This window comes from Maylandia zebra, linkage group LG13, assembly GCF_041146795.1.
Source record: "Maylandia zebra isolate NMK-2024a linkage group LG13, Mzebra_GT3a, whole genome shotgun sequence".
NCBI lineage: Eukaryota > Metazoa > Chordata > Actinopteri > Cichliformes > Cichlidae > Maylandia > Maylandia zebra.
Window position 1 is genome coordinate 8,408,939 of NC_135179.1, and position 25,016 is coordinate 8,433,954.

At 41.2% G+C, this 25,016-nt stretch overlaps 1 protein-coding gene across 4 annotated transcripts in view; it reads left to right on the top strand.

Moving 5' to 3' along the window:
• The window catches only part of ehbp1 (EH domain binding protein 1), a 163,563-nt gene that overhangs the window by 67,099 nt on the left and 71,448 nt on the right, over positions 1-25,016 (top strand). For all 4 annotated transcript variants that reach the window (XM_004553474.4, XM_004553475.4, XM_004553473.4 and 1 more), the window contains 3 exons: positions 830-1,076; positions 17,761-17,939; positions 19,098-19,146. In XM_004553474.4, the coding sequence (XP_004553531.2) occupies positions 830-1,076; positions 17,761-17,939; positions 19,098-19,146 (475 nt within the window). The remainder of the gene's footprint in view (positions 1-829; positions 1,077-17,760; positions 17,940-19,097; positions 19,147-25,016) is intronic.

A 25,016-nucleotide genomic window follows, 5' to 3' on the forward strand; every position in this document is an offset into this window, starting at 1 on the left:
TGTCTGTCTTTGAGATGGTTTATGTTAACTTTATTGGCATTTTGGAGCCTTTTATGCTTGTGTTGCTGCTGTAAGTCAGGAAATTTAGTTTTATTGTATAGCCCTGAATCACATGTAAAGGTTTAAAGGACTTCATAGGGAGAAGAGCACATTAAAAACACGAGAAAAAAACAATAAAGTCACTAACACATTAAAATTCAAAAATGGACAAGAAAACAAAAAAGAAAATATTATAAACTTGTATTTAAAAATGAGAATAGGAAGATTTTATAGCTGCTCTAAATGTGGCTGAACAGTTAGTGTGGCCATTATCAGTGCTTTTTTTCCAATTCAATTCAGATTTATTTATATAGTGCCAATTCACAACAACACAACAACGACCCCAAGGCACTTTATTTTGCAAGGTAAAGATCTTGCAATAATAGAGAAAAAAATCCCAAGATCACAGTATGCCATGTAAGCAACAGTGGGGAGGAAGAAATCCCCTTTTAACAGGAAAAAATCTCCAGCAGCGCTATCCTCCACCCTCCAGTATCCCCAGTTCTGCTCGTTGAAGAATATTGTGTCTGTTGGTTTAGCTTTTTAAATTTATTTTTAAGATCAGGAGGATCTTAAAGTGCGAGTCGGGATATAACTGTAATATTTAAGACTTTATATATATATATATAAGTATGAATATTTTAAATCATTTCTGTAGGATCATCAAAAACAGTGTAGCTCTGCTGTTCTGAATAAGCTCCAGCCTAGTGAAATACTGTTTTACAGCTCATTCTTTTTACAAATTCGATGGATAAATTACACCAATCTCTCTTTTCCCTTTTTTTCCCAGATCCAACCCATTCTACGAGCCAAGGACATCGAGCCCTGTGCAGCAGGATGCTGGTGGCCCCTCACCTGATGTGGCCAGCAGCCAGAAGAGGAGAGCTCCCCCACCCCCGGGCACTAGCCCTGGGCTCGGCCCCAGTTTACCACCCCACAAACCCACATCTGGCCCTGATGGGGAGAGAGCCCAGCCCGTCGGGCCCAGCCCAGTGGCAGCAATGATAGGGAGAGAGCTGGCCTCCTCTTCCCCCAAGGTACGCAGTCCTTGCTGGAATGTAAAAAACTTGATTTATCCCCATGTGATGCATGTGAAAAATACAGAAAGAAATGCACTGTGGCTGTGTCTGCAGCGTATCATTACTTTCTATTGTGAGAAATATACCTTTTAGAATAAAGCAATTTAAGATTTTGATTTTAACTTTGATCTCATCAACTACTTGTCGGCCTCGCAGACTCTTAAGTTCATTTAATTACATTTAATTCAAATCTCTGAGCTTGAACCCCAAAATTCAACAGATCTCAGCTCATGTCTACTTCCTGTCATTCACTCTAGCTCGTCCGTGCAGTATGTTTTATTATAAGTGAGTGAGTTGAAGCATTTTGAGTGTGTTGTGTGTGTATGTGTGTGTTCGCAGTAGTGTGTCCACATCCAGTGGTCCTTACATTAGCTTTTTTTCCGCCTGCACAGTCTCATCTCCTGCACCATTCTTTATGCTCATGAAACTCCCCAGCTCCTCATTTGAATATAGGTATTTGTTTATTGGGGTGTTTTCATATGTTTATTTATTTATTTAAATTAGGTAAATCATGGCTGGGTCTAATTAAATGGCTGATGGTCACACACACTCACGGCAGGAGTCAGACCACTGGTGGGGAATGATTGGCTGGGGGTGTGGGGATGAGTGGGGGTTAAAATTGTGAGTGTGTGTGTGTGTGTGTGTGTGTGTGTGTGTGTGTGTGTAGGGGCTCAATGAGCCTGTGTAGGGCTTAAACACAGGGGGCTTAACTACAGCAGAGCGATCACAAGGGGGTGTTGACCCCCTGTGCCCATGCACACACATACACGCAAACACAGTACAGTTAGTCATACACACACATAGACACACACAGGTCCCTCCTCCCCATGCAGCTGGCTAGCTGACTGTTTTAGTGTAGCTGGGCGGTGATGCTGGCCGTCCATGTAATTATGGCACAGTGCCTTTATCACCCAGCTGCAGTTGCCTGTGACCATGGGTGAGGGGGCCTAAACCACTTTAATTACCCAAAGCCAGTGGCCTGTGGTGGGCCACACTTCGCCAAGAGATGCCCCTGCCTCTGGAGCTTGGTGTGGAGGGGGCAAGGTGGGGTTTAGAGAATGAATTGTGACTGAAGAGGAGGGGTGAAATGAAGAATATGCTGAGGATAGTGAAGGGTTATAAGACGGCAGAAAAGAGAGGGAACATTTCCAGGGAATTGTGGAGAGAGAGCGCGAGAGAGATGGGATGTTCACAGTAAACAAGGATAGGCCTACAGGGTTTGTTGGCATATACAGCTAGTGTGAATAGGGTTTTTTTCCCCTCTTATTCACACCCAGCACCATGGTACACACCACAGCCTACACATGGGCTGTGAGATGACCTTTGAATGTATGAAGTCAGGGAGGATTAAGAGGAGACATCCTCACTATGAGAGGCCACGACAAAACCAACACATCATAACGCTAGGAACGTGCACAGAGTGTAAATGTATGCATGTATCTGTTCTTATAGTTTCCAGTGTGCCCAAGGCTCAGTTCTGTGAATATGTACTCGGGCAGTTATAACCTTCCCTCAAAACACAGCTAACCTCCGCCTCTCCCATATAAGGCGTCTACTCTTCATTCATATTTATTTTACCAATGTGGGCAAATTGTATGTAGGGCTGAGATAAACACACACACAGAATTCAGTTTAATCTCACAATGTGAATAGAAATTGATATCCAGAAAGCCCCACCATATTCAGTTCTACATTTACAAACCTGCCCTGAAGGGTTAGTATGAGTTTTTCTTTTTTCTTCTTTTTAAATGAAATCTTGTCTTTGGTAACCGAAAGAGATTAGCTTGTCTCGTTTCACCATTACATTTAACACATTTATTCGCTGCAGCAGAGGAACAAGCTTTAAATGGCTGGTCACTCAACAAATAGAAAACGAGTTTAAGGGTCAGCGCCTCGAGCAATGCTTCGGTGAAGATATTTCATAAACCTGTAAAAACCAAGCAAGAGTTCTAACAAGAAAATACAAGGCAACTACAGTCATGGAGAAAGATGTTTGCATTCACTCCAACAGATTTAGGATTAAACGTTTTCTTGGATGCAATCTCATCCTCCTTGTCATTGCATTAAAACCAGCCACTTCAGTGCCAGCCTGTGGAAAATCAGGACATCTACATGACATATGGTGTGCGCCCACTTTTTCTATACACAGGTATTACACATATTGATTGGATTTACGTTAAGAATAATATGAGCTCGGTGCTCTGGATTTTTGCCAGTGAAACACATGGGCTGGCACTAACTCAAGTTCTTATGTAGATTCAGATGTAAATGCAGCATCTACAGAGGTTTCAGAAGCTTTTGTTTTGTTGCTCATGATGACTGGTGGACAGTAGGTCCCAACAAAACCCTGCTATATACTGAAGAGGATATGCAGATAGCACCTTTCTGAACAATATATTAGGACTTTGAGTATGTATTTTTAAACATAATTGAAAAAGGAGGCCTTTGCCTCAATGATCAATTAAAGGTGCCTTACTTCGGGTGATGTTTGTGTTTGAGGAAATGTGAAGGTAGGTCATACCTTGGCAGCGGTGGCTCAGGAGATACAGTGGGACATCTGTCAATGAGAAGGTCAATGGTTTGACGCCAGGCTCCTCTAGTCTGCATGCTGAAGTATTGCTGGGCAAGATACTGAAACCTTAATGCTCCTATCAAAGTGTTAATGTGTGAATTTTAGCTTAAAAGGTGCTTCTAGGAATCGGTGAATAAGGCTTGTAGAAAGAAAGTACTTGAAATGTAGCTACACTTCTCAGTGTTTGTCTCTGCACCGTTGTTATTGATGCCAGATTCAGACTACATTATAATAGCTTGATTGTGGCCAAAACCATGGGCGTCTTAAATGACCGCAGATCATTTTATCGTGTATACTGTGTCGTAACTGAAACTTCATCCAGAATGTCTTATGATGTCCAGACAGAAAGACCAACATGTCATGTATACACAGTTGTAAAGTTGTAGATATGACTGCACATGAGTCCGGTTTTTACCATGTTGAAAGTTTATATGCACTTGTCATTAGGTCCGAATGCTTAGATGGCTGTTGCGAGTTTGACAGAGAAGTGACCGGGCTTGTTCTTTGACACATGAAGCCGACGCATTAAGATATCGTGAAAATAATGGAAAGGAGAGCATGTCTGAAAGGGGCTTTAGATGCTTCACAGCTCCCATACCAATATGTGATTCCATTGTCCCGTCTAGAGATCCTGAAGTGCGTCAAGTTTAAAGTGTAGCATCTGTGAAGGAGCTGGAAGGATGAAAACATCTGTGGGATTAATTTAAATGAACAGAGGGAGTTCCTGTTGGGCGGGCTGTGAGCTCTGTCTGGTCTGATTCAGTCCATCTCTTTTCCCTCGCTGTAACTCAGTGATCCTCTGCTCCTCCTTTTGTTTCATCTCCATCTCTATTCTGTAGTCAGAGCGCTCTACACTTAGATGCTCTGATCTTTGGATTTTCATCAAGTTTCCGCTTCGTGACTTATTTGCCTTATTTTCATATAAAGAAAAGTTGGAGGTTGGATTATGCGCGTGGGCAGAAGTTTGAAAGAAAAAGTTCTGTGTTATCTTAATATTTGCCAAAGAATCTTGGAAACAGTAAGGAATTTTCAACTTTGTGGTTTATCTGTCAATACATTACATCCTGGAACTGGTGTGCGTTTGCTTTTCAAAAGCTTTTTTTAGGCTGTTCCTTAACTGTATACTGTGTGAATATCACCTATTTCTTTGTATGTCGAGTAATATTTCAAGCATAATCTTACATGAAATCTTTACCACTTTTCCCTTTATTAATTTTTGTTACAAGCACACTCACATTAGACACTAGAGGAATGTTTTCTTTCTCCCCTTCATTTGAAGGGCTTCAGTGATTACCCACGTTAGTCGAAGGGATCAAATTAAATAGAGTTTTGCAGGTTGTGAGAGCTCCTGTGCTGGGGGGAAGGAAGAGGCCAGAGCTCTCCTTCCTCTCCCACATGTTTTCACAGCCCCTCCTCCTGTTCAGACTACCTCCAAATTGAAATTAGAATAAATTAACATTATTTAATTGAGTTCGCAGAAGGCTGCGATATTTCTTAATTAGCTTTCACCGAGGTTCGCGGCAGGAGAGGACCACATCCGTGCTGTGGAGTGTTTCTGAGGTTACTGTGACGACTGAGGGATGTTTTTGGAGGACAGAGGGGAGCCCAAGAGACAAGGACAGTCATCTCTTGTCTTCTGATCTTTGCCCGTTGCAAGGTCTCTCGTCTTGTTATCATTACATCCAGTCCAAAGTTAATTCATCTTCTCTGATAAGTTTTGCAGACCTTTACACAAAGAAACTCAGATGGAGGACATAAAGAAAGTGGACTGGGTACGATGTTTTTAAGCAGCTACTGTAGATTTAAAAGCCTCCTTCGTTATAGTTGGAGCTTAAATGCTAAACTAAATGCCTTGTTGACTGTTGTTCATTTAAAGCACACTTCCATCTAGGTTAATTTTTCTGACATGTAAAGCTCTGCAAGATGGTGTCAGTAAACTCTTGTGGTAAGAGTTGTCCACACTCCACCTGAAGTGGCTCTATGCCCCACAGTTTGAGAACCACTGGGTTAAAAGTAAAAGATCAGGAGAGTGTTTTGTGTTTCTTAAATTTCAGAACTTGGCATCGCTATGAGCAAGGAAATGGGCATTGCGGTCCGTCTCTGAGACCAAAGCATTGAAGCCTCAGTGGCTCCCTTTGGCCACGCTGGCCTTTCCATAAGCTGTGTAATATTAGGAGAATAATCCTCGAGAGGAGTAAGGCTAAATTACCTTTCAGTGTCTACCTTTTCTCAGCGTGGACCCCTCCCCAAACTTTTTTTTGCCGTCTCTGAGTGGTCTGTCATTGGATCTTGTGGGAGAAAGGAGACCCAGTTTCTTCTCTCAGTCGGTGTAGGTCCAATCATCGGGCTTCCTGTTGTTGCTTCAAGATGCAGGGCATCGCTGTCATCAAGTTAGTGGAAAGGTAGAAGACGATACCAACCTCTGTACGGTCTGCAGTCTCAGAAGTTTAAGGAAATATTTAATACGTATACTTTTGGCTGTTTGTTTAAATCATCACTAAATATGTTTGCATCAATTAAATGAGATCCAGTGGTGGTGAACAGTTCGAGCCATGTTTGAGGCACAGTTTTAATCCTGAAGTCTCACGGGGCACCAGGCATTTACACGTTTAATCATTTCAAGTAGACAAACAAAAATATTAATATTACACACCCTTCCCATTTCAGTTTTACTCACTGGTAGCCATGAAGTGACAAGTGTGTGTGTTTGTTGTGTGTAATAACGTGCTGTCTTGTGTGTGTTGTGAGGGATATATTTTGATCCAGTTACTGTAATGCGGCTATCATTTTTCCACCTCTTCCTCTGTTGGGTGCATGTCGAGTTCACAAGTTAAGCACTGCGAAGAGCTCACTCTCTTCAATACCCGCGCCGACTGGTGTAAAAGGGCCTTCCGCAAAGCGCCGCTTGTAATCTGCCTTTGGTAAGTCCTCCTTAGTTTTATCTGCCAAGGATTACCTCACAAGCTGCAAGCAGGAGAGAACGAGGGAGATGCAGAGCAAGAGAGAGAGAAATGAAAAGCAAGTCAAACAGAAAACGATGAAGATGGAACAAAATGAAAACAAATCGCTGTGTAATCTCTGAAAGAAGGAGACCTGCTTTTGAGTTGAAGGGAAGTTTCCCTCGCCACTCATTTAGAGAAGGAATTGACTAATCCCTCCATGATTGATGTCTGCTATGAGAGGCTCTATGGCAGACTAATAGGGCTTATGAGGATGACCAGAAAGTCCTTTGTGTGTGCGTGTGTGTGTGCATGTGTGTGCGTATGTGTGCACGTGTAGGAACCAAACCTTTTTGTCTTGTGTGTCCTTCTATCCAGTGGCCGTAGAGGCCAGGGGTTTGAATGACATAGCAGCCGAAGAAGGGGTAACTTTATCTTAATCTGGTCTTAATCTGCCCTGGTGCTCCAGGTGTGTGTGGGCCTAAACCTTGAAGGATCCTGGGTTTTGGGGTGAGGTTTAAGGGGACTTCATCTGAGGAGATAGAAGTCCATGCACTTGAAAACTCCTTGGACCTCCAGAGGGTCTGAGACCCCCCGCACATTCCTGAAAACCGCACTCACTTAGTGAAGCTGAACCTTCTTCCCGTCATCTTTAAGTGGCCCTTCCTACATTTTAATTGAATTAAACCAACCGTTCTCCTTAATTTAAAAAAGACCTTGGAAGTATCTTATGAATTAGTCAGTGATTTCTCTTTCAAATTGTGCGGGTGTGTTCAAGTGTGTGTACATGCACACACGTGCACTCTTGTGTCTGTGTTTGAGGAAAAGAGAGTGAGTGTAGAAATGATAAGGCTTTAATTGCCTCTTCCTAAAGCCCTCCAGCCCCCCTCTTTCGGCCTATTATAGTATGCAGGTGTGTGCTTTTATGTGCTATAGGAAATACTAAGTGGCATTTCCAGTGCTCAACTCTCACATCACCTGGTGGCATCCTTCTCAGTTTGTATTTGAGCTTTCACAGACCTCCTTTGACCTAAGCAGGAGTTGATGCATAAATCCAGTCCTGCAGGTACAGTTTGGACCCTTTGAAATGTTCGTTCGGTCTTTTTGTGTAAAGACCCCCCATGTTATGAGAGTTAGTAGAAAGTTGCAGTTAGTTATGGCTGAAATGTTCCTCATATACAGAGATTTGAACTCCTTTATGGTCTCAATCATCATCTGTGATCAGCCCAGCCATGAACCTCACTCTAACCCTATCCTAGCAAAATAGGGTTTGTTTGTTTATTTAATGGTTTTCCCAATTCTTGATAAACTATTTACTTGACACTATAAATTATGACTGTAACAGTTATAGTCCGTATTTCATGTTTAAAAAAACAAAGTCAGAGAGGCCAAAAGGAATGACTGCTTACTCTTCAAATTAGTTGCTGCATAAATGTCTGTCCATTAATTGGTCGATTGTGGGATTGATTACTGACATTCAGAAGAATAAAGCTGCTCAGAATCTCCATGTCTACTGAACAGTGTCATGTTAAGCTGCGATCTAATAATTAGCATTTCAACATATAAACTATTAAATGCTAAAAATGAGAAATTGCTGAAGGTGGAGCCATCAGGGGCCTATAGAGATTAAAGTCAGGTGTTCAAGCACCACCCAGATGTATTATTGCCTTTTAGTCACTTAAATGTTCTATTCTTTCTCCAAACTTTTTCTCTTTCCGGATGCTCCTGTCAGTCCTCCTCCACCACACCCATCCTCCTTTTCTCTCTGTGTTGATGCATGTGTATTCTGATCAGGAGTCAAAGGGGTGACTTTGTAATTATGTTCATTTTAATTGGCTCTGCTATCACCCCTCTCATCACTCTGGAGCCCACGCTGCGCTGGACAATGGCAGTCTGTAGTGTCGGGGTTAAGCAACCGCTGTGTTAACACCCCCCCCCCCCCCCCCCCCCCCCCCCAAAATAAAAGAAAAAACACGCACACTCCTCATGTGTATGTATGTATGTATATACACACACACACACACACACACACACACACACACACACACACAAAAACTGCCTCTTTACCTGCAGAACATAATTCCTAAAGTGGCCTCCTTAATGAGTTTTCCCTGCCCTGGCTTAGATTAATTGATAAATGGTGGTTTTATCAGCCCAGCTCATCTCTGAATCCATTGCACCACTAATTTGTTTGTTGAAGATGTCAGTTAAAGGAGATTAATACGGTATAGATTTATAAAAACAACATCCACCTTCTTTTCCTCTCTCTGTTCTTTCTCCCAAACCTTGTTACTTATCTGAGAAGGTGGAGGAAGAGCATAAGATTTAGATGGATGTTAAGGTGCAGTTTTAATGTTGGTCACGAAGAAATCCTGCTGGAAAAAAATGGACTTTAGATTTAAAATCTAATTTTGATCTCAGACGGGTTTTTTTAGTAAGTAAGTAAGTAAGTAAGTAAAATTTATTTATATAGCACTTTTTTAAGACAAAACGCTGTTACAAAGTGCTTCACAAGAAAACATGTCAAACAAACAATATAGCAACATAAAGAAAGTAAAAAGCATATCAAAAAAGCAATAGTACAATATAAATATAAAATAAAACAACATGTTACGCATTAACATTTCCCAAATGCCTGTCTAAACAGATGAGTTTTAAGCTGTTTTTTGAAAGAAGCCATCGTGTCGATGGTGCGTAGTGGGGGGGGTAAACCATTCCACAGTATAGGAGCCAGGGTTTGAAATGCGTGATCCCCCTTTGTTTTCAGACGAGTCCGTGGGATAGATAGACGACCGCTATCAGTGGATCTAAGAGTTCGCTTTGGAGAATAGGGCTGGAGAAGCTCCGAGATATAGATGGGGGCCCCACCTTGTAGAGACATAAACGTAAAGGTGAGGATTTTGAACTTATATCTATACTCAACCGGAAGCCAATGCAGGGATTTTAGTATAGGAGTGATATGGGAAAATTTATTGCTATGGGTCAAAAGCCTTGCTGCAGCATTCTGAACCGCTTGGAGCCGATTTAGTGAGGCCTTAGATACGCAGGAAAAGAGTGCATTACAATAATCCAGCCGGGAGGAGATAAAGGCGTGGACAAGCATCTCCAGTTCGGTTGTGGAGACAATAGTCCTGAGTTTGGCAATATTTCTTAAGTGAAAAAAGCAAGAGCGGGTCACGGATTTAACATGGACATCAAAGGACAAAGATTGGTCGAAAATTATCCCAAGATTCCGGGCAGTGGCTTTTATCGACGATGAAAAAGCACCCAGATGTTGACTAATCTGTGGCTTGATATTCTCCGGGGCTAGGATTAAGCACTCGGTCTTGTCTGCGTTCAACTGCAGAAAATTGTTTGTCATCCAAACATTGATTTCCTTAAGACAGTCCATAAGAGTGGATAGCTTGTCTAATTCCCAGGATTTAAAAGAAATGTATAATTGGATGTCGTCCGCATATAAATGATAGGAAATATTTTTGAAACCGCTAATGATCCGGCCTAAGGGAAGAATATATAGTGAAAATAATAGGGGGCTTAGAACCGAACCTTGTGGAACTCCACATAGAAGCTTAGCCACGTCTGATTGGAAGTTTCCCACTGAAACTAAAAGCGTCCTATCTTCCAGAAATGAGGTGAACCATTTTAGAACAGATCCTGATATCCCTACCGTGCAGTTTAAGCGATCGATTAAGATCTGATGGTCAACGGTATCAAAAGCTGAGCTAAGGTCCAGAAGAACCAGGACTGAGCAATCACCCCTGTCTGCAGCCATCAAGAGGTCATTTGTGACTTTCAGCAGAGCTGTTTCTGTAGAGTGTAATTTTCTGAAACCCGATTGAAATTTATCAGGAATGTTATGCTTCTCCAGCGCTTTCTTTACTTGTAGCCAAACAACTTTTTCTAGGATTTTTGAGATAAAAGGAAGTTTTGAGATGGGCCTGTAGCTTGACTGAAGTGTTGGATCCAGGTTAGGCTTTTTCAGCAGAGGTTGAATAACCCCCTGTTTAAAGCACCTGGGGACAGAGCCAGATAGCAATGAACCAGAATGTGTCTTTTGTTTGTAAGAAGTTAGAAGGTGAAGGTACTTTGAGGGCCCGTGACTCAGAAAATGTCTTCTGATTTATAAAAAAGTGTGTGTGTGTGTGTGTGTGTGTGTGTGTGTGTGTGTGTCAGCTGAATGTGATGGGGTCAGGTGGCAGGATAAAAAACCCAGTTACAAATAAACAGACAAACACTGTTTGAACAGATTTATCGAATGGTTTGAATATTGAAGTGCAGCAGAGCCACAAGGACACGCCAATAATGCCAAACTGCATTAAAAAAAATTCAATTAAAATCTATGTGCAAACTTACCTTTGCCTATTTTTTCTAATTTGATCAACTCCAAGAGGGTAACAGCAGGAAAGTAGTTGTAGGTAGTCTTTGCTATAACGCTGTTCTGTGACTTCCTGCCTTCCAGAGCTGCTTCACCTGTGTTTTTCACAGGTCCTCATAGACTTGCAGTCTCTTAAGTTTGTCTCCTTCACTGCTCAACCAAGTGCACAGTTGAAATGGCAGTTAAAACAGACTAATGCACTATAGATTTATAAAAGCAGCCTCCCATTTTCTCCTCTTTCTCACAAACCTTATTTATCTGAGGGAGATTAGGAGGCAATTAGAACATTAGATGTGGGCGGACTTTGAATTTGTGCAAATCTGGATTTTAAAATGTAAGTTTATTTCCTGGCAAAGGCATGTCTTGGCCATACGTACCCATATACAGGGCAACCATATACACTGATTTTGAGCGGTGTTTGAAGTGGCAACTGTGAGGTTTCAGTTTGAGCTAGTGACAGTGTAATTTTATGAAATGGTGATTGAGGAGAAGGAAATGGCTCACTGGAATGGCTCAGGAGGAGTCTGAAGTATCCTCTGTTAGATCAGTGTAACTTATGAGAGGAAGCAGATGGAGAAGGACTCAAAGAAATGGAGTGTAGGACATTTTTACCATCAGTGATGTTGTCTTGGTTTGTCCCCACTGCAGACAGCATCCTCACCGCACGTACTCGATCTCAAACCTACCCACCCTGCATGCCTTTTCCCCACAGCCAAAGCTAATTTGCAGAGGCGTGAGTGTGGGTAATGCTACTGACGTTTCCATGACAAGCTAAAGCCAGCGCTTACACCGCATTATGCCCCTGTGTTACATGTTAGGCGAGTAAGCGGGCGGGTGGGCACACTGCAAGCTGGCACTGTCCCTCCCTCCATTCTATTTTCCTTTTTTTTTTTTTTTCCCCCAGTGAATGGTTTTATTTCAATTTCAAAGGCTTGTCCTCTCCTGTATGCTTTTTTTTTTTAAAGACAGCTTTGCGTGGTTATGCCTGTGGAGCAAAATAGGCCTTGGAAGCGATACGGTCCTGGAAAAGGAAACCGCTTTTCCAGATTTTTGCATTTTACATCTCTGTAGCCAACTGCCGAAAGGCCCTCTGTCTTGGCCTGCAAGTGATGGAAAGCGTGAATCACCAGCAACCTCCCCCCCATCGCCATCATGATGAGTTTATTTACATATTTCTTTACTTGGTGACAGTACACAAAGCCACAGTGCAAAGATTTGTTAAATAGCTATGAAAACTTACTGAAGCAATTTCAGTGTGTCATAGATGGGCTGCCCTTCTGTTTCCACCTGTTCGTAAAATAAAGCCCAACTTAACTAAACAGCGTCTGAGCTCTCGTACTCATACCTCTCTTTGGAAGGAGGCCCCCACCCCAGTCGATTACAAAGGTAATGTGACATACATTTCCTTTGTATGTTAATGTGTATTATTTTTTACGCTACATTCACTCTCCTCTCCTGTTCCACCCTTTTGCCCCCCATCCCCCACAAACCCCTCCTTCTCCCCAATCTCCTTATTGCCCCATCCACTTCACATCTCCATTTACATAATTGAACTTTTGATTGGACTTTGCTCCCTCCCCTCCGCTCTCACGCAGGCAGCGTTTGAAATCCGAAGCATAATTTCATGGGTAAGATGACGCGAGGTGATCGTTCTCTCTCTCTCTCTCTTTTCCGCTCCGTGTTTTTCCTAATGTGAAGACGTTGGACTTGGAAAGCTCAGATTAAACAAATTGCTTGTTTTGATTGAAGGTGCAATTAAATAATTGAGCATGTGGTTATTTGGAGACGAGCCAATCAGATGAGGTTTTTCTGTAGCAGGATGGACAGGCCACTTAAGTGCACCAACCCTATCCTCTTAAATATGAGCAGGTATTAATTTTTTCCCCAAGTATGTGTATCTTGGATAAGAGGAGTGTGTTAGGCTACCATTTCTAAGATGTTGTTATCCATACAGTAAGTGTGTATGTCCCTGCTGTTTGCATGCATGTACAGTATGTGTGTCTTGTGTGTACTTTGCACTGCGTGTATATGTGTGTGCATGGACTTTCCTTTCCTTTTTTTTCTTTTTTTGCCTTAGGCTCCTTGAGCGGATTACAAGTTTTAAAGAGTATGAGATTCAACACCTCCTCAAATCTGACACTCTGACACTGCTTTGAAGCCTCGAAAGTGAGATTGGAAAGACACGGAAGCTCTTTTCTCTCCACAGAGTCGTGGGTTTATGTCATTGGGTTGAGCCCAGTTAAGTTTCCATTGAAGCGTCATGCCCCAGAGTGAGAGACAAAGCTGCCACTTTAAAATGTTTGACTTGTGTCTTTTTTTTTATGACTCAGAAAGGCTAGTTTGGTGGCCTCTGTGTGCTTTAGCCCCCATGTTTAATGCCACGTGACTTTGTTTACATTTGTTGATCTTTGTTTGGGTACAGTTTAGTAGACTTTCTTTCAGATTTTTACCCTTGACTCTGCAATTCTCCACACTGTTAGTGGGGCAAAAGGTATAAGACTTGTCTACAATAAGCAATTAAAAGTTGCTTTATTAACTAAACTAATGACTGGAATCAAAATCTTACCATCCACCCATCCACCTATGATTATCTGAAGTTTAGTCCCAGTGGCATCAAACTATTTAGGGTGTTCTAGATGTCTTCTCCCCTTTCACCATGACTATCCAGTTAAGACTGGAAGTTACCATTGACCACTTCACAGGTCGTCTTACAGTCATTAAATAAGTAAGTTGAATTCCCTCACTTGGGACAGCCACTTTCCCCCAACCAAGAGGAAACAATCCACCTTTTTCTGGCAGAGAACCTCCGCCTTGGAGCTGCTGACTTTTATCCCAATAGTTTCACTACAAACCGCCACAGTGTGTGCTGACGATCACGCTCCAAATGTAACGTATTTCTACAGCTAAAGACTGTTTTTGAGTCTTACAGATGTAAATTGTTGCTGTTCTTTAACAAAACTTCTTTTTTGCATTTCCATTATAAATGGTAGATTTGATCAGTGTGTAAAAACTGAAATATATTTTATTTTCAGACTGTCCATCTGTTTTGTAAATAAGAAATTAATTTCATTAATGTTTCCTGGAAACCTTTTAAGGAGGTAGGGTAAGATGCGTCTTTTCAACTTATGGTTTCAGCTTATCTCGAGTAGCTCAGTTGAACATTTTCTTTACTTTTGAATAAAGTGGAGAATTTGTGTCTTTATTTATTTAATAAAGTGGCTTTACCCGTGCTTCCCACTTGATCGAAAGCATTTGTAATATTGTCTTGCCTATCTAGAGTAAATTAAATAGTTGCTCATGGTCCACATCTACAGTAAAGACAACAACCTCACTCTAGAATTGTTCTGTAGCTCCACATTATCCTGTGAGAGCTTATTAATTATCTCTGTCATTGTTGAGCAGCATCACCGTTATTTCAGATCTCACATCACCCTCCCAAAATCACATCTGTGAAACCCAAAATCCTCCTCCTGACTCCAGTACCAACAGGAAGCTGGATGCTTCCATTCCCAGGTTTCCTCCTATCTTTCATTCAGGCATTGTAGTGAGCTTAACCCCCCTCCTTTCTCTCTAACATCCTTTTCCCTTCCTCCATTTTTTTTTGCTTTCTTTGCCCCGTCAGATGTATGTTGTTGACACTGAGGCATCAGGAAATAATGGAATCTCTTGTCAGTGGCTTGTATTTTCTGCCCAGGCTGTTATGGCTGTGTATAATAGTAGCAGAGGAGGAGGAAGAGGGGAGGTTATGTGCCACTGATAGTAATGAAGGTTGCCTTTTCATTTTTTAATATGGAATGTTTGTGGGCCAAGGCAATGCTCTCCGCTAATCCTACCCTCGAGCCGAGCTAGCTACATGACTGTGTCAGTGTAACACACACACACACAAACGCACACACACAGTGACATTCACACAGACTGATAAAAGACAAACACACACACATGCACTCGCTCCTTTAGGCAAGACAGCAAACTGTTTGATAAGTCAGGGTGCATTTCTGCTCCTCATGAAAATTGCACTCCTGTGTTTGTGTCTTAAGGAAATGCAGCCAGTCCTGTAACGGACGATATGGTATTTGTTCAATATTTGATGGATATGAAAGCTCGAGTGGTGCGATGCATTTGTAAAACCTTTATCGGAAAAGGTGGTAATGAAACAGTCTGGGGAAAACTACACCCGCTTTACGTTGTGATGACTGTAGGGTCGCTGCAAGGGGTTTGTCGGAAATGAAGAAAACATTTGGTTAATCTGTGCTTTTAAAATGGCTTGCCAATTTCCAGTAACGCACCTCCAAATACTTTTAATTGAAGTCAGAAGTATGTATAAGTGATTATTTGTGTGTATTTGTGGCAAGGTGAATGAGCCTTAAAGACACTTTCCCTTAAACTTAATATTTATTTCCACTGGCTGTGTTACACAGGTGTGTGTGTGTGTGTGTGTGTGTGTGTGTGTGTGTGTGTGTGTGTGTGTGTGTGTGTGTGTGTGTTTTCTGCCGGCTAGGGTACAGGGTCTGCGGCACTGGAGTGTGCTGTGTGTCTAATTGCTTTAATAGCACCTGGTCTCTAATCCCAGGTAATTAGAGCGCTCAAATTAGACAGCTACTTTCAACCGTCACTTGAAAAAGCAGAAGGGGAAGGCCTGGAGGAAGACCACTCCACACTGAAACTCTAAAAACACACACACATTGTAATGGCACACACAAATGGCGGCAAAGGAAGAACACGACTGGAGTTTGAGTCTTTGGAATGATCAGTGCTCACGGTTAGAAACAAACAAAACAAAATAACCACTATCCACATGCTGTAATTTTAAAAATAAGATAATCCTTATCTTTTTGCCGCATGATTTTATGACTTCTTATCTTGTTTTTTTGCTTCCTTTTTCCCCCCTTTCCATTTGTTTGAGAAGCACTGAGGTTTTGTCAAGATCTCCTAAAACGTGTCTGACGGAGCTGTGGGTAAAGGTTAAGGCCCTCTTTTTAAAGATGAGCCGGAAATGTCAAGAGCCTGCCCCTCAGGCTCTCGCTACAGTCTCCCTGTACCAAGACTGCCATCGGGCCCTGATTGACTCTCTCACTCACACACACACACACACACACACACACACACACACACACACACACACACACACACACACACACACACACACACACACACAGGTACAAAGGTTAGGAGCTGCTATTAGAGATGGCCTCCAGTCTCTTTCATCTGCTTTGGAGCTTGTGGCTTCTTGGTAGACTCCAGGCACATGGTCATAGTTTAAAATGCAACAATGGATGAGTAACAGACTTCCTTGTGCTTATAGGCTAAATGGCTTATTTTTTCACTTTTGACCTTGTAAACTAAATATATTTAATATTAAAACATTTGTGAACAGATAGGGCAAGGCCTGACGGCATTATCAAGCCTTTTTTTCAGTTTATAATGTAAAAATAACACAAAACCATCTAAAATTGACAAATGTTCTGATGAGGAATTAGTCAGCACGCTGGAAATTCTATCTCCTTAAAATTCAAATCTCCTCAGTCTTGGCTCCCATCCCTCGACTTTATTTCTTCATAATGCAGTAGCCAAAAGCAGCCAAGAGAGGGGGTTGGTTGGCCACCACAAGCCTTGTTAGGGGAGTGAGGTTCACACAGTGAGAACTGTCTTGAGCTGCAGCTCTCAACTGTGGGTCTTAAAACTGGGTTAACTAGTTACTGAGGTACATCACCTCATGTGCAACTAACTTCTTTCCTTCACTGGCCTCTGCCGAGGCTTGAGTAAAGGTGAAGTTTAAACATCACCTGGTAATGTTTGGATGTCACAGCTCTCATTTAAGTGAGTAATGTTAAAAAAATGTGTGCAGATAAAATAGACTATGTTGTAAACTTTCTCAAACATATTGCATAATATAATTCATGATGTCTGTGTTATTTGTCATATGTTAACTGCATTTTTTTTTTTAAATTTTTTTTTTTTTTTGCACAAAAGAGACTGATATACGCTTGCATTTGGAACACATTTCATTCTTTTTGATCATTGGCCTCTAATGTATTTAATCAAATCTCTATGACATTTTTGCCGTTCCTCTCCAAAATGATCTGAGAGAATTATCCCTTATCAGTCCCTCCATAACCAGATTAGTGAACAGCCAGCTGAATAATCAGAATAGCACGGGCGTCAGGCAAAGACCACTGTCTCCACACCACTGAGGATTTGTGGGATTTGGAGTCTAGGACAGGAAAGGCTCCTAATGGTGAGAGCTTTTTCAACCCAGATAAGACTTCAAAGGCGGAGCTAATTAATAAGATGTTTACATTATTCACGGTCATACACTGCATTCTGAATGACCCTTCATTACGGCACGAGTCTGTGTGTGTGCACGTTCATTCGTGTGCAAGCTCTGTCATTCTGTCCCGGTGTCGTGCTAATTGGATGGGTAGTAGTTTTTAAGTGAAACATTTTTATTCAGTAATAAATAAGGAAAAGGGGGTTGTTTTGGAGTGAAGGGAAGGAGAGCTGCATAAATATATACTCTGGAAATTAATTGACAAAGTACAAGGGTAAAGTATTAATGTGTGGTGTCATTTGTGCTTTAAATATAGTGATCCCAAATGACAGCTGTAATTAAATCATGTATATCTGAATGTTGCACCAATCCCCTCATGTTTTTTTTTTTAAATTTATTTTAAAAACATGACATTTAAGGAGTCTCCCTCTTTCTTCTTTCTCCCCCATCATTACCCCTTTAACCCTGCCACCGCCTCCTGCCTGCAGCCCAGCCCAGTCCCAAGCCCCATTCTGGGAGGAAAACCCAATGCCAGCCAGTCCCTGCTGGCCTGGTGCCGCGAGGTCACGAAGAACTACCGTGGGGTGAAGATCACCAACTTCACCACGTCCTGGAGGAACGGGCTGGCCTTCTGCGCTCTGCTGCACCATTTCAGACCCGATTTGATGTATGAACCACAAACGCACAGATCACATTAAATTCACACTCATTCTGAACTTAATAACTAACTCAAGTTAGGTCATATGTTCTAGTTATACCTAATGTTATACCTTCTTTTTTCTTTTTTCACAACTTGTAGGGGTGCAACGTTACTCCCAGACTACTCTTTCCCCCTTTTGGGGAAAAAAAATCCCCAATGTAGAAAAGACGACATTAAAGCCCATTTGTCATATGTATTTTCAGTTAAAAATTGACTTCTGCATAGACATAGGTTTCCCACTGAGGTCTAAATCATCAGTCAAGCATCAGACCTATAAGATAGAAATATATAATTTCTTTTAGCTCGTATCCTCCTTTAGCATCTACTTTTTATCTATGTGTGGTTTCTAATGAAAACTGGAACCAGACAGATGCAATGAGGAACGATAAAGTAAATGTTGCAGACTGTATAACAAAGAAAATTGTTGAAAGAAACTGAGCAGAAAATAGGGAAAGTTGAGTAAGTTGCCGAAACTGACATTAACTATATCCAAATCAAGCTGCTTCAAAGACTCCACCGTTAGCTGATGGTGTGTTTGTATCGTGATTTCGGTCTCGGTTTCAGAATTCTTACACCCCTAATCCCTCGCTATTATATTTGCACAGTTAACCTGTAGTGTGCCCGTGTTTGATTAATGTGATTCATTCATACAAACACTCAATCTGTCATTTCCACAGTCAAAAACTGTTGTATGTTTGCTTCCGACACTAATCGTGTTGTTCTTGTGTGTGCGATTATAATTCTTTGAAGTATATTGTGTGTGTGTGTGTGTGTGTGTGTGTGTGTGTGTGTGTGTGTGTGTGTGTGTGAGAGACACTCAAAAGAACATTATATGGAAAACCTGCAGTCCCATCAAGGAGGCACACATGAAGATAATTTTGTGTACACGTGTGTGTGTTTGTGCTTGTGTGCCTTTCCTCTCCGGTGTGTTATTTTTACATATTTTCCACTCTATTAGTTCTGTTGATTGCACTGCTATGAAATTGCATGTTACAGTTCTAATACCATTACATGTGACGCATATTTAAACACACCTTTTTCTCCGCTATGTCTCTCTGTCTACCATTTTTTTTCTCTCTCTTTCTCTGCTCACCTCCTCTCCAACCCTCCCCACTGTTCTTTCAGAGACTACAAGTCGCTCAATCCTCAGGATATTAAAGAAAACAACAAAAAGGTAAGAGGCAGCCACCGCTGGGCCCTTCACACCACTTAGCTCCCTCCCATCCACATCTCCATTTGGCCTTATTTAGAGATCTGCCATTAATCCATGGATATTGTGTTTATGTGGTTTGAACGGGATTGGTAGACACACATAGGAAGACAGTCAAATGCATGTGCACACACAAATGACAGTTTTCATAAGATGTTCCCCCCCCTGCTGTGATGTGTGTGTGACTTAGTCACCTGGCAGAGATGAGAAAGTGTGTTCAGCTCAGCAGTATGCTGGGAGCTTACTAAACTACTTTAGCAACTTGTGTGTTTTTAATAAGAGAACATTTGTCTTGTGTTGCTTAGAGCAGTGGCTTTAAATGGTATAAACAGGGATTTGGTGTCAGCCATACATTTTTGTTTTCAGTGGTTCAAAATTAATGGGACAAACTAACAATTACATGTAAAGACTTTTTAAAATACTTGGATGAAAAAAAACAAAACAATGTCTGCCTGAAATGTAAAACCGGGGTGTAGCACTATGGACATCAGCGAATGTTGTGTTTACTCCCTCGAGTTGCTCCCCCAGATCTTTACTGCAGCTGCCTGTAGGTACGTGTTTGTGGGTATTTCTGCATTCAGGTTTTTACTTAATAATCGAAAAGCAATCGAAAAGCATGCTCTCTTGGGTTTTAAATCAGATGACTGAGTCAGTTATTGAAGACTATCCCATTTCTATCCCATTGCTTTTGCAGTATGCTTTGAGTTATTATCCATTTGCGTGGTGAAGCGCTACCTGGTCAGTTTTGCAGCATTTGGCTGAATCTGAGCAGTGAGCATAGCTCTGTACACTTCACTGTTAGTTTTTCTTTAGTTTAGTCTGCTGTGGTCTTTCAGGCCTTTTGTTGATGCTGAGCTGGTCGGTGCATTCAATCTTTTTAATAATGCAAACGATTTTTGATTTGTCCACTTGTAAAGTTTTTGCTGTCTGTCTGAGGGTTATTTGGGTTTTACAGGCTAATGATTGCTCACTTACAATAATATATCTTAAGATCTCATATTGACAATTAAATAAAAGTTACAGTGAAAACCTTCACAATTCAAATTCAGCACTTTGAATCAACAGCCTGCTTCATTTGTCTTCAAATAACAAGTGAGCAGGTCTCACCTGGCCATGAAATTGTCATCGTCAATGTCAATTATCCCATTAATTTTGAACCTCTGAATATGGGGGATTGTGTATAAATATGGTTGTCACTCTTAAACAGTTGTAAATTTATGTATATTATAAAACTCCCTGAATTAAAGCTCAAAGTCGCACTTTAATCCCATCTTGATTGTCTGATTTCCATCCCATGTTATTTTGTACAGAAGCAAAACTGCAAAATGTATGTGTGAAAAGAAGAGTTTCATTCCTCTCCTCTTCTAACAAATTTTGACCCACACATAAAGCGGATGCACACACCTATTTTTCATTGTTGCCCTATGTCTTCATGTCTGCACATTGACTGTTAAAGGTTTCCTTCCACACAGATCTACATTTTTTTTGCCCGCTGGCTCTTCGCCTCCACATTTACTTCTTCGCACACTGCTGTATTTTTCCCGCACTTACTACACACACGCTGCACGCACCTGTATTCACACGGCACACCAGCGGTCCCCTTTTCGGCCCCGAGGGCTACACGGAACGATATGCGTCGGGTTCCTGCAGCTTGATTTCCTCTTCTCATACACTCTCTGGCTGAGCGATAACCTCTGGTGGCCCTGTTAGGCATGAATGCTAGCCTGTTGACAATAACCACAGTGGAGGGAGAGGTAGAGACCCAATCCCATATCTGCTAACTGCCCCTCACCCCCCTCCAGGTGCTCAAGTAGCCCTGAAGAAATTGGCTAGATATAAGTAATATAGGAATATGCCGTAGAAGGTGATAGCTGGTGAATAGCTGCAGCACTGTAGCCGGCGTACTCCGACCAGCTTCTCTGTGGAGATCTACACCTGGTGCTCATGTATATTTGGCAATAATGGAGATACAGGTAGATATTACCTACCACTTCCTGTTAGTTCTCATGTAGCTCTCAAAAACCTGGGTCTATAATGTATGTATTTTTAGCTGTCATTGTTTCACACAATGCTGAGAGTGTTATAAGGGGTTAGACTCACGATATTGGCTAAAGTAATAGAATGGATGATATCATTTCTGAATGGCCATTTAATATAATGTTCTAACACCTTGCTGAATTTATGCTATGAAGAATTAAATCTTTATCCCTTGAAAGCTTACTAGGAGTAAACCTTGAAGCTCTTTTTTGAACTGAATCGTTTTTGTCATATTTCATGCCTGCTTATAGAACAGAAATGACTGTTTGCATCAGAAATTAAGTGAGGGTAGTCTTTGCCTGTGGAGCAACCTTTGGAAAATCCCAGAAACTCTTCCAATGGTCGTCAAAACACCTTTTCATGGAGATATACTGAGGTGTCAAAACTCATCATTAGACCACAGGGGCGGTCGTCAAAAGCGTTGAGGCAGTCCAAACTAGTACCGAGCACCAGTGAACATTTCATCGAGAGATTTGACCCCATCGCTCCTAAATGTCATGCATAGCTTAAAGGGCGGTGATCATATTTACATATTTTGTTTCTTGTCTTTTAGCCTAACATTTCAACAAAATGTGCACTGTTCCTTTCATTTTCACTTACCTTTAGCTCCATGTACAGAGAAAATATCACAAGACTCTGATCAGAAAGATCTTCTGTTAGCTTCATCATTTGTAGAAGTACTCTGGTTGAGGTGCTGCCTGGAATGGAGGAAGACAGGAAGGAGGACATGGGGTGACCGGCTGCTAGCTGCGAATTCACCTGACCTACTTTACTGTGTCATCAGCACAGTGTATTCATACAGATGTTGTTCAGACTTTGTGGTGGGAATCTGGCAGTTTAATGTCTGATCCAAGTGAGCTGAACATTTGTGTTTTCACATGCACAGAGAAAGGTTCAGGGCTTCATGTTCATGGAAGGAAACTGCTTCAGACAGCAGATTCACATTTCAGAACAATGAGAGCAAGGCCCTCAGAAAAACAAAGCACTAAAATATCAAAGATAGCAGCCAGTGAAGTTGGTGGAGTTTTTTTAATTTAATTTTTCAGTCAATGAAAATACTCCGGTAAGTTTGCTTCCTCCTGGATTGTGCTGAGTCAAATATTGGCATTGCATGCTGCTTTATTTTGGTTGCTAGATTAATTTAGCTTCAAAATCCTATCATGAAGAGATGCTATGAGATGCAGTATCTGGAAGGTGTTGTATCACATCTCCAGCGTTGCTGCACAACTGTAAATGCAAGTGACTGATTGGATGTGGAAGCCAGGTGGTTCAGGAGAGCAGAAAGATTAGTACTGCACTGGGTGGTGTCATATAGCACCCTGAGGGTGTTTGAATAGAGAAAGTTGACCATCATAAAAAGAAAATGCTGACATGACATGAGATACAGTGGAAGAGAGCATAGTGTGGCAGATTAAGGACCCCAAAGCAGGAAAAACAACAAAATAAATGACAATGGGTGTTTAGAAAGGAGACTTTTTAAGAGGAAATCATAAATGTTTGCAGATCTGAGTGAAAGAGACTGATGAAAAGAGAAGAACCTGTTCAGTGCTGATTCCTGATGAGTTATTGGAAAGTATAGAATTTATTGAATGGAGAGCGGGAATGGAAATGTAGAGAAACGACGACTATCTCTGCTTTTCATGGGCAGTTGATAGACATGGCCCCCTCCTCTCACCATCTATCTGTGAAAAGTGATTGCAATGAGCTCAGACTGTGCTGAATTATGACAGATAAGGGCAATCAATATTGGGGGTTGGTAGAAAAAAAAGGGGGAGAAAGTGAATAATTCAGAACATCCACAGCCTTTGAAATGATCTGTTATCAAACGGTATGTGTTTGCATGTTAATTTGTAGAGGTTTTGTATGTTTTATGACTTTGGAGCATCGATATGTTTGGACCTTTTGCTTGTGTGTGTGTGTGTGTGTGTGTGTGTGTGTGTGTGTGTGTGTGTGTGTAATGAGGCCAAGGAGAAGTAATTTGTCATGCCATCTGATAGTGTAGCACCAAGCACCAGGCTAAATCGCCCTGAGCGCAACCATGAGGGGTTGGGTTGAAGGAAGGAGGTGCTGATGATTGACAGCGATAGATAGCTGTCAGTCAATGAGAGGGAGTGGAGGGGGAGCAGGGAGCAGCGGCCTGGGGCAGGCGGTGGTGACATTTAGTCCAGACCCAGAGCTTTGTCGGGAGGTTGATGGAAAGTGAGAAAACTAGATATTCTCCAAAATGTGTGATATATATATATACACTTTACAGGTAAAGGAAAAGGTTTTTGGTCCTAGATGCTTTCTGTAGTAGTTTAGCTGGTGTACTGTTGGTCAGTTGTACTCGGGGTTTGGCTGTATCTAGTTAAACCTTGTGCAAAAGAGGGATTGCATTTTTTTAAATAAGCTCGCCATTGTCAGTCAACGATGCATATCAAACAACATAATTTAAATGCCATTAAAAAAAATGAATGAGAGAGATTATTTTAACCCTTCTACACTTGAAGTTGATTTCACAAACTCGATGAAAGCCCACCATGAAGATGGAGCTTGATTCAACACCACCTTCTACTCCATTGCTATGCTACTCTGCTGCATGTAGTACACACAATAGTGAGTGTTATAAACAAAGGGTTGGAGCAACTGTACTGGCTAAACTATATGGGGGAACGTACATCAGCAGGTCTTAGTGGTGGGAATCACCAGGCGTTCTATGATATGTTATCACAGGACACAATACAGTATTATTGTGATTTCTTTATTATTTTTTATTTTAGAATATCAGAGTGATTTTAATCAGTCCAAGTCAGACTGTGAGTGTTTCCAGAAAGGTTACCTCCTGTCAGGTGGCCTGTGTGATCAAAAGTGGTCATGAGTGTGCAACACCCTCAAACTCTAAGAAACCATTTAGTTAGCAGAAGTTGCAGTCAGTTACAGAATGAGGAAAAATTCAATACAATCAGGCAACTACCATGTTTTTTGTACATACATGGAGGTTGATGTCCTGTATTTACTCATGTGACTGAGCTTGTTCTGAATGAGGAGTTAGCTTTGTCAAGCTAAGTGTATCCAGAGTTGGATGTTTTTTTTGGGGGGTGGCCTGATTTAATATAAGTTTGCTCAACTAATATTATTAGGGTTGCAGTACTAGTATGCATTCACATGTATTTGTGGCAGGGCCTAGGAGCTTCTCATACATACTTGTTGAATCATATAAAGTGTTTTATTGCATTTTGTTTATATTTATATAGCAGAATCTTAACTGTAATAAGCATAGTGTATTTATGTAAATCTCAGTCATCACACATACAGTGATTATTAACATCTATATATTTTTATAATAACTATATAATATATTCAATTCATTATCCCTCTGCAAATGTGATGTTACGTTCTTTGTTTCCATTTTTTCATGTTTCACTTGTGATGTACATCGCCTGTATGTAATTTAACAGCCACAAAATTTGTATCCAGTAGATTTTGTTCGGCTCAGTACAAAACACAGAATGGAGAATTTTAAAAAGTGCCAAAGGCCCATAGGAGGGGATTTCGCTCATTAGTAAAAAATAATAATAATAAAGATAATGATATAGTTATAATAAGACTCATTAAAGCTTGATAGTAGATTATTTTATTAAATTTCCTGGGCCAGCCGTATCTCCTCAGCTCTTTTTAAGACCTGTGGTTCTTCCTAAATGGAGCCACACTGTTGCACTTGATATTTGCTTTACCTTACAATATAAAGTACCTTAAGGCAACTATTCTTGTGATGTAGCACTATTTATTTGTGCAGCTGGATAGTGTAGTGGTAAAAA